We start from the raw sequence: 10,576 nt of genomic DNA, 5'->3' as shown, positions 1-10,576 counted from the left end.
TTTTAAATCATTCATTTTCACCTTCTCTTTACGGGTGTTTCGGTACGGTATACCGCACCGAGAATGTCATATCGCATACTGTACCACAAATTGCGGTATGAGAAAATGTACCTATACCCTACCGATTGTGGTATACCGAAAAATTCGGTATGATAATTTCTGATACCGTTACCATACCGTTTATGCGGTATATCATACCGTATTTCGGTATACCGAAATGATGTATGGCATACAGAGTACGGTATACCAAAATAAGGTATGACATACTGTTATACCTGTGTTTCATACAAAAAAATATTATTTTATAACCAAATATATAAAATAAAATATGTGATTTACCGAAAATTCGGTATGATAATTTCTGATACCGTTACCATACCGTTTATGCGGTATATCATACCGTATTTCGGTATACCGAAATGATGTATGGCATACCGAGTACGGTATACCAAAATAAGGTATGACACACTATTATACCTGTGTTTCATACAAAAAAATATTATTTTATAACCAAATATATAAATAAAATATCATTTATTTAAATAATGTCCAAAACATTAAAACTATACCTGTAACGCCCCACTTTTCGAACCCTAATTTTCGAGTCATAAAATTTTTGCATTAAATGCTTTCAATGCGATGAAGTACGTGGATTAAATGATGAGTGAATTAATTGCATGATTTTCTTTGTGACCTAATTGCGACTTGGAGTTGAGATTTATGTGAATAGTCAAATATGTTGAGTATATGACGTGGCTGTTGAATAGTCAAAGATGTGGAGTATATGACGTGGCCGTTGAAAGGTCAATGTGTTAAGAATATGAGGTGAAAGTGAAAATGGTTGAAATTTGTGACGTGATTGTGTGAATATTTGATGCGGGGTGAAATATATTGTGGCGAATTATTTCCTAAGGGATGAGTGAGATTAAATAGGATTTTCATAAATATCATACACATTTTATTTGGAATTTTCGACCACCATGATTTAATGGTGAGGAATCCTATTTTTCTTGGATTTAATTATTTGCTTGGGATAATTATCCAAATTAAATTTAAAGTCCTATTATTCCTTATTTTCCTCCATGAAATTTTCGACCCCTATGCTTATACATGGAGATTTCGAAAACCTCCTATTTATGGGAGAATGAATTATTTTATTATATTATTTGATCCCTTATTTATTCTCTTCCATGAATGAATACAAATATTCTAGCATATCTTACCATATCTAAGGAGATCTTGTCATATCCTATTTAAATTAGGATTTGAATTTAATTCCTCGTGGAAGAGGAATAAAAATCGCCTACTTCCATATAGTGGAAATTATTATTTTTATTCTGCTCCGTGATATTTTATTCTACTCCGTGATATCTTCCTCTCCAAGAAAAATTAAATTAAATCCTACACCTATTTAATAGGCAAAAATCGCCTATTTCTCTCTCCCATATTCACGCTACTTTTCCTTTCTTCTCTAACTCCACAATATTTATTTAATTAATTGTGGAGAATCAAATCTTGGAAGTTATATTATTTGGGAGATCAAATCTTGGAATTTATCTCTATAAATAGGGGAGGAAACCCTAACCCTAGCCCTACTACTACACGCCTCCTCCCTCTCTCCCTCACACCACTTTTCTCTTCCACTCTTCTCCAACTTGTTTTCTATTTTATTCAAGATTTCTTTATCTTTTGAGAAGAATTCAAGTTGAAGCCTCAAGAATTATTGATGAATCAAGATTTTACTTTGTTTCTACCGATCGTTTTTATCAAGAGGTATTTTGATCTATCTTTTCTCATCTACCGATCATATAGATCGAGTGAAAATGGAAAACAATTGATGAACGGGAAGTGAAGTGCGTGTGTATGTATGTGCATCGGTGTACGTGTGTGTGTGCGTGTGTGTGCGTGTGTGTGCGTGTGATGTGTGTTGAAGAACACTCATACGTGACTTGATTTGATGATAGATCTAGAGTTGTAGTGCGAATAAAATTGATATGATGAGCATGTCTTGATTTTGAATGATAATATAAAATGAATCGATGGGAAAAAGGGAAACGTTGGGGACATGCATGATTTTAAATCGATGATTGAGACTAATTTGTGATACACATAATTTAAAGGTGATAACTCGCGCTCTCAACGTGATGCAAATGGAAGATCGTACTCGAGATCTAAGCCGTTGAGGTGGGCTTTTCTTTTAAAATAAGGACAACGTCCTAAATCTTTATTGATGAGAATGAAATCTGTGTTATTATACCGTGATTTGTTTTGTCGTGCCTATCCCTTGTGGCTATGCCACTATTGATTAAATCGAATTCAGATCCTTGTAGAGCCGCAAACTCTACTTAGGTTAGTGTACACCAATGTTAGACCGTGTGCCGGTGTAGGGGTCGGCCGGTCTAGTGACCTGGACCGCATTCCTTGTCATGTAGAATGAGGATATGGTAAACGTCGATTAAAAAAATGGTTGCGCGACCGTGATTTTGAATAAAGGAAATATTTTGGTGCCTCGGTCATTTCTAAAGATAAAACCCCGATGGACACCTGGAACTGGCATGATAACTAATATTTTTTATGAACTGTTTTCGGCATAAGTCCACTAAGTATCTTTATAGTACTCAGCCCTGTATGTGTTTTCCCTATGTGTAGGTTGAGCAGCGACGAGCGGTTGGCGGTGTTGAGCAAGTTAATTGAATAATATGGTCGTTTTGAAACTCCGAGTGTAGTTGTGTCTTCATACATGACTTCACTCTTCTCTTGGATGCTTTCGCTGAAACATGAAACTTCTTATCGTTTGATTGTGTTTGAAACTATTTCATTTTGTTTAGAATATTAAGACATGATACATTTTGTATTACATTAAGCCCCTATCGTTTTGAGCATAAATTGAGATATCTATTCTTCATTAGGTTTCATTGCTAAGCCGTTGCTTTTATCGTTTTAATTGTTCATTAAATATCTGGTCAAACCCTTTTATTGAAACCCTAGCATATGTTCTTTGTTGCATTTAAGTCCGTCTATGTCGCGATCTCCCGCATTTATTATACTCTAGAAGGACGGTCGTGACAATACCACAATCAAATCTTATTCAAAAAATTCAAATCAACAAAACTTCAACCACCAAATTACAATAGACTGGATTTGCATATTTGCGTGAGTGTGTTTGGGGTTGGAGGCAAATGAATTAAGATGTGAAAGTAGAGTTAGGGATTTTAACATTTCAACTATAATTTATGCGTGAGTGAAAGCAGCATACCGCGGTATACGAAAATCTATACCTTTACCGTACCGAAATATACTATACTGCAAATTCGGTATTTTCGGTATATATTCGATACGGTAAGTGCGATATTTCGGTATATTTTGAAAGCCCTAGTCCTCTCCATCCATTCAATTTTATATTTCGGTAAGTTGACGGTATATCTCTCTTCAACTTAAAATTCCTAACATTGCACTGAATAGTAATGTTATGATAAATTACTTTATTTGTACAATACACATAATTCTTTTGCAATACATTCTTAGAATTTCATCCAACCATCCAATCCCTTTAATTTAATCACATTACATATCACTGGTAAATAGAAAAAGGTCGATAAAGGAAATAGTACAACATAAGCAGCAAAAAGCACAACCTCACAGCGCCGACGTTATGAACACTCCGGTTTTCCGATCAGCCACCTCCGCGCCGCCTCGCAACATCCCCTCGAGCTCCTTCACAAACACTTCCATAGCATTCGCCGGCAAGCATATCGGAACCACTACTCCATCCTCCCCCTTACTATTCTTAAACGGAATATAAAAGCTCGCAACTCCAGGAATCGCCCCAACGCCGCCCTTCGCCGGACCACCATACGCCGGCTTCCCCCACCCGAAATCCACCTCCCCGAATCCGGCGTGCGTCACATCGGAAACCAGGTAGCTCCGCACCACCGTGAAATGCGGGCGGTTCCTAATCACCATCAGATCCGCCAGCGATCTCATATACTCCTCCGTCACGTCGGCCTTGGTCTTTCTAACGAGCTCCAGCGCGTAAGGCAGCGGATTCTTCGACAAATCGCCGGCGCTCGATATCGCGACGGGGAAGGCAAAAGCGTTGCCGTAGTATCCGGCGGGGAGCGGCGGATTGAAGCGCCTCCGGGAGTTGACGATGCAGAGGATTCTGACCTCCTCCTCGGGCTCGGGTGCGATGGCGATGGTGCGGGAGCGCCAGAGGCAGGCGGTGAGGAGCTCGAAGGTGGAGCAGCCGCGGAGGTGGGGAGGGAGGAGGCTGCGGAGGGCGGAGAATTCGGTGGCGCCGAAGAAGAAGGAGGTGTGGACCATGTCGTCCAGTGGGATTAGAGTTCCTTTGGTGTCGGGAACGTCGTCGTATTCGTGGTGCGTGCAGGTCACGCTCGGCGGGTCGCGCGCGTTGAGGAGGTGCCTGTCCCACACGGGTGGGATGGAGGGGGATTTTGCGCCGCGGGCGAGTTCGCCGACGGCCGACATGAATTGGACTAAGCCGGCGGCGTCGCTCATCGTGTGATTGAGGCGGAGAGCAAAGATAAAGCCTCCGCATTTGAGGCGCGTGACCTGTAAACGATAATGGTAGAATGATTAATGTCTAAGGTCAAAAATTTAGAGTTTAAATCTATGGCCTTTAAAATTTATGTTTGTATATAGAAAAAAATCAATGGCATGTGGTGTGTAAATTAGGTAATCTACCGTATATGCAATACTACTATAACCATAGGTTTTAGTCTAGGCTTAAATATCATATGCTTGACCCTACTCTCATAATCTCATTTAAACTCGTTGAGCAATTAGATCATTAAAGAATCATAAAATTATACGTGCAAAAGTTGCTCACAGACCCTTTCCGCGAAGTACTACTGTAGTTCATTAAGAACGGTTTTTCATTATAATATTCCAATTAATTTGTACCTAAAATTTTCACCAAACCAAAAAACTGAATAAAGTGATCAACTACAACAATATACATAATATATTATTCATATATCGTAATTCGAAAAGGAATCTAGTAAAAACTGAAATGGATTTGTAAGTACGAAAAACGACAAGATGTGGTCCAAATCATCTTATCACTGCTCCAAATTATATTTTAGAAAAGATTACTCCTATTGTACAGCTTTTGATTTATGAAAAATTGTTTGCTAATTAGAAATAACTTTTTCTAAGTATTATATTACTATCATTTATATAATGCATTCTTGGAAATGTCATTTTCGTGACAAAGAAATCGAATAGACCAATAGTTATTACACTACTTAATCATACTATATAACATATATTTTAAAAAAATATTATATTTTTGAAGTTGGACGATATAGAATTATTTTGGTCGACCTTAAAGAACAATTAGGCTCTCTGGACGATCTGGGGTTGTCCACACCATCACCCTAGTCCGCCAAAGGGTTACAACCCTCTTCTACATGTTAATACGATCAATAGAAAGTTATGTCATGAAAAATTGTTTTTTTACAGTACATTGAAAATGAACTACTCAGTCCGCTAAAATGATTTTTAAGGTTGAAAGGGTTATCCCCAATTATATAGAAGAGGCAATATCATCACGTAATCGATGTGTGACAAGATTTAAGAGAATTTTAACATGGTATACCTGAATCAACAATAAGGGGCAATCGAGCACTTGGCCGGATCCCGGGACATCGTAAAGCAACTCTTCGAGGCACGGGAATGGCGGCTGAAGCGCGTCTCCGAACTGCTTCAGCGTGACATCGGCATCAGCCTCGATGAACATGACACCCTCACCGGTGCACTCCACGGCCAGCTTCCGGGCAGCGCCTTCCCTGAGGCGGCCGGCAAAAGGGTAGTAGAAAATCAAAGCCTTGGCAATGGCATCACGGATCACCTGCACGGGATCCTTCCCTCCCGGGGAGGGGCTTCTCCGGTAGAACTGGATCACCGGAATTTGGAAGCGGAGGCCCTCTTGATCGTCGATGTCGGAGAGGGCCTTGAATTCGTGCGGCGTTGGCTTTGCCGGAGCGATCAGCTCTGGGTTTTTTCTTGTGACTTTGAATGTTAAAGTGTTGGTTGAATCCATCTCTCTATGTTTGGTAAGTGTCTGTTTTGTGAAAGAGAGACAGAGAGAATGGTGGTAAGAATATAGTGAGGTGTGTATGGAATTTGGAAATTGTAGTATGTTGATTAGCTGTGGAGGTCTGGTCTGATTGGGGTAATGTGTGGCTCTATTTATAGAAAATTTGATAGTTGTGGTTGCTGAGTTATTCACTTTCACTTACTGTTATTAATTAAACTTAAACATTTATGAATAATATTAATATTGATTGGTCCTACGCCTACAAGACAGGGGAGGTAAAATCAGAGTGACACTACTTTCAGTCAAAATACTTTATTTGAAAAAAATAATATTAGTACTAAATAATCCCGCTGTCCAAAAAAAATATGGCACTTTGCGAATGACACGAGTTTTAATATAGAATGGGTAAAGCAAAAAAGAGAAGTAGTTTTAGTGGAATGTGGAGTCCATATTATTAGTAAGAGAGAGAAAGAAAAAGTAAGAGATAAGTTGTTAAAAACCTTCCTTTTTTGAATGTACCCTATTTTTCGTAGACAACAAAAAATGACAAATGTGCCCTATTTTTCGTGGATGGAGGGAGTAATTAAAATGATATAAAAGTAAAAAGAGAATAATATAGAGCATAAGAGTCTTCTTTATATTGTTCTCTCTTCTCTGTATTATTTTTTCTCGTACATTACTCTCTCTGCACTTTAACTATTTATTACTCCCTCCGTTCCAGATAATTTGTCATATTCTTCCATTTCGGTCCGTCCCATATAGTTTCTCATTTCACCTTTTACCATATTTGGTAGTGGTGGACCTCATATTGCACTAACTCATTCCTACTCACATTTTATTATAAAACTAATATATAAAAGTAGGATCAAATTCCACTAACTTTTTCAACTCACTTTTCATTACATTTCTTAAAACTTGTATCCAGTCAAAGTGAGACAAATTATCTGGAACATAGAGTAGTACCATTTTCTTAAAAGGAATGCAATGAAGTGCTTCAAGTAACGTACGTGAGACGGATAGTTACACAAAAGAGTATTGTGATCGATAAAATTTTATTCTTCCACACAAAAAATAGTTTAATAATGAGCAACATAAATTTTAATATGCAATTCTGAAAAATATTTTGATTAAGTACAAAATGCTCAAACCCAAATCAAAGATGAATAGAAATATGGACATCAAATTAGAAACCAAGGAAAAAAAATCAAATTTTAGTAAAATACAAACAAGATAATTGCTTGAAAACTCGAAACGCTTGCAATTTAAGTATTAGAGAAAAAGAGATAAAATAATTGAAGTGGTGAATCACTTCCATATAAATTGTAGATAGATGTATGAGGATTGAGGATAATGAATTGTGATCAATTTTAATGATCAGACTATAATAGAAAAAAGTAGTACTAATTACTTGTGGAAGGAACAAGTCGTGTGTAGTGTGATCATGTGTAGTGTGCGTCATACTAATATTCTTTATTTTCATTTTTGGGTATTGACAAACTCATTTTCTTCGTGTGCTGTGCTTTCCTGTCATGTACGCATGTTTCACATTTTGCATTTTGTCAAATTGTTTTAGAATTAGTATACGGTATAGCAAAATGATATCCTAATTTAATGATTGTTTTTTACAATATTCTAAATCACGTATAATTACATTAAAAAGCACGATAAATAATTGAAAGAAAAACGAACACCTCAAATTATTGATAATTGTACCAAAATACAAACTAGTTGAAATCAAGACAAATACTCCAGTGTTTTAATTTCGAGAATTTTATTTCAAAATTATCCAAGAGCATGCAGAGAATCTGTCACCGAAATTAATGCAACGAGGTTCTTGTTTTATTGTAATAAAATAATTGTGGAGATGAGTTGGGAGGGAGAGATTCGAAAAAGGAATATTCGGTATTCTTTTTAGTTTCAAAACCAAGTACTGTATTATTATAACTATACATAATTCATACTAGATTTACATATATATCTTTGCATGTATGTATTATATGGAGATGTAATCAAATAAAAACTATATTCTCGATTGATAATTTTATGAACCAGTTGATATTCACATGTTTTATAAATCCGATTGATATTTTTACGAAACAAGTTAGCACTCGTATATTTTAATTTTGATGGTCCATTCTCTAGGTCCAACCATCCATATTCGGTAGTAGTCATATTTGTAAGAGTCAGATACAATAAGAAAATCATTAAATTTTGCAACTGTGCATTGAACTTTAGAAAACATCTTAGAATAATCATTATTGATTATTCATGAATGCTCGCATGTTACACAACGTTATATAATTAAATTCATCGTTTGGTGCATTGGATTGGATTCAGTTATAATCTAAATAACTGAAAGATAATTTGGGTTAAATAGTGGTGGATAATCAAGATTACTAGACTCGTTTACTAATTAGTACTACTGTAATCAACTGTGTTCATTCTACCCATATTCAAAATATTTCTATATTATAAAATATAGAAATAGATATCACCAACCTTGCAGTCGTCTCTGTGGTAATAATTTCATGAGAGATTTCTTGTTTAAGATGGAGGAAAGTGGGAACAAGCTGAATTATGAGAAAATAAGTGGAAGATTACAGGAAAGTGGTTGGTTTGATGTGGGCTCAAAATGTCTATAATTTTTATTTATTTATTTTTAAGTTCTTCTTGTCCTTTTTGAAACTTTCTTGGCTGCTGCGACCAATTGACTATTTGAACTTTGGTCACACTGACTGCTTCTTTTTATTTTCTGAATTAATTAATGGTAGTTGTGCGCTTATATTCGAATTAGTTACTTGAGTGAATTGAATTAAAACAAGACAGCAAATTAGTACAATTGCCACTAAATTTTTAAATTGTGCTTCCACATGGCTCGTAGGTTCAAATTATATAAACTAAAAAAATAATTATGAAATAATTTTTTTGAGATATCTTGATGGAAAGATAATTAATCAATTGTACTGGTTGTTCGTTAGCTTTGCTTTCTATAACTTCAAATGAATAAGTGAAAAAATGACTGAATTTTCAATTTTTATACTATGATTTTTATAATTGATGATATAAACAACAATTTTTATGATATTAAAACGAATATAAAAAAAATTGAATGAGATATTCACAAATATGCTCACATGCAATTTACAATTTACGGTATAATAGCTCTAAATTTATCCATCATTGTTCAGCTCAATGAATATTTATGATACAAAGAGTGATGGTTTTCTTTTTCATATGTTGTTGCTAAACAAACTTTTATTGTAGTGCAGCTTTATAAATAAATGGGGGGTAAAGTCAAAAGTATTGTTTATTGGAGTACTATATTTATGACTGTAATCGAATCGCAAAGATAAGGTATGTTCAAATGGACCAAAACATATATTCCAACAGTTGAAGTGGTGGGGTTCCTAATTATTAACACATATATCAATCTTCTCGGAATTTTTGGAAATTATTATTGCACTACTTTTCTTTTCTCATATGAATATTCTATGATTTCATAATTTCGCAATACTTTCTCTAACAATAAGTTAAGTAATTTGGACCATCACGAATTCGCAGGGTGACACGATTGGAACCTACAGTGGGGAATTCACAGCCTCATGTGGTGCACCAAATGCTCTACAAAACCACTTAATCATTTGTCGAGAGAAACTAACGACCTTAACTGAATAATACTACTAACTTAGAGTATCTGCAATGGTGCTAGTCGGTGGCTTAGTCTCGTCTCGCCGAGACGAGATGCTAGCGAGACACTATTGCAGGTGTCTCCTCTTAGAGAGCATCACACTAGGGAGGCAATTTTCGAATAATTATTGCTTTGGCATCGTTTATTGCCGTTGAATAATTATTAATAATTAGTATTTTTATAAAATTTTGAATAAAATTAAATATTTAATAAAAAAAAATTCCAACTTCCACAATATTACCATTTTTTACCCAATTTGTTTTTAAGTTTTTATTTTGTATCCTCCAACTCATCCTAACCAGAATGTTTTTTTAACGAGGGTGACTGAAACCTACAACAATGTGCGGCCAACAAAAACTCCCCCGCAGGTGGAAGATGCTTCAGAGTCATTTTGATCGAGTGAAGCCGTCATTGTGAGGTGGCTATGATGATCTACCAACAATACACTATAGGGAGAACCTTCAAGTATATCAATACTACTTGGAATAGGGTTCGGGGGATCGATAGGTGGCACCTAGTCCAGCACGAGCTCGAGCTCCAAATGGAGGAAGCACATGTCAGGTGACCAATATTCATCAAGTGGCGACGCCGTCCAATCTAGCCAAACCGAGCTCGTCGACAAGGGGCCGCAAGACAATTCATGGGAGCCAATGCAGGAAACTCGAGCTTCGTTGCGGGTTCACGACGTCGTCTGATTGGGACTAGAGGTAGGGGAAGAGGCAAACCTAGCCAAGCGTCCCCTCAAGGTCCACCCGCCGGATAAAATTTTATTATCATTGTTTTTCAACGCCATAATGGCCGACATTTCCCGTATGACGCCGTTACAA

The 10,576-nt window shown here is 36.4% G+C and overlaps 1 protein-coding gene and 1 long non-coding RNA gene across 2 annotated transcripts; one reads left to right on the top strand and one right to left on the bottom strand.

The window, feature by feature from the left end:
* The first annotated feature begins 1,677 nt into the window (after window positions 1-1,677).
* Window positions 1,678-2,842, top strand: LOC125212529. The gene is made up of 3 exons (XR_007174746.1): window positions 1,678-1,773; window positions 2,121-2,184; window positions 2,650-2,842. It is a non-coding gene; the product is annotated as an uncharacterized LOC125212529 (long non-coding RNA).
* A 607-nt stretch (window positions 2,843-3,449) lies between these two features.
* On the bottom strand, window positions 3,450-6,196 carry LOC125214502 (benzyl alcohol O-benzoyltransferase-like). Its single transcript, XM_048115552.1, has 2 exons — window positions 5,621-6,196; window positions 3,450-4,572 (listed from the first exon to the last, which is right to left on the bottom strand). The coding sequence occupies exons 1-2, from the start codon at window positions 6,062-6,064 to the stop codon at window positions 3,637-3,639; spliced, it is 1,380 nt and encodes a 459-aa protein (XP_047971509.1). The 5' UTR covers window positions 6,065-6,196; the 3' UTR covers window positions 3,450-3,636.
* Between the last annotated feature and the right edge of the window lie 4,380 nt (window positions 6,197-10,576).

This window comes from Salvia hispanica, chromosome 3, assembly GCF_023119035.1.
Source record: "Salvia hispanica cultivar TCC Black 2014 chromosome 3, UniMelb_Shisp_WGS_1.0, whole genome shotgun sequence".
NCBI classification, from domain to species: domain Eukaryota; kingdom Viridiplantae; phylum Streptophyta; class Magnoliopsida; order Lamiales; family Lamiaceae; genus Salvia; species Salvia hispanica.
Note: the sequence above shows the minus strand (reverse complement) of the source record. Positions and strands in the feature narration are given on the sequence as shown.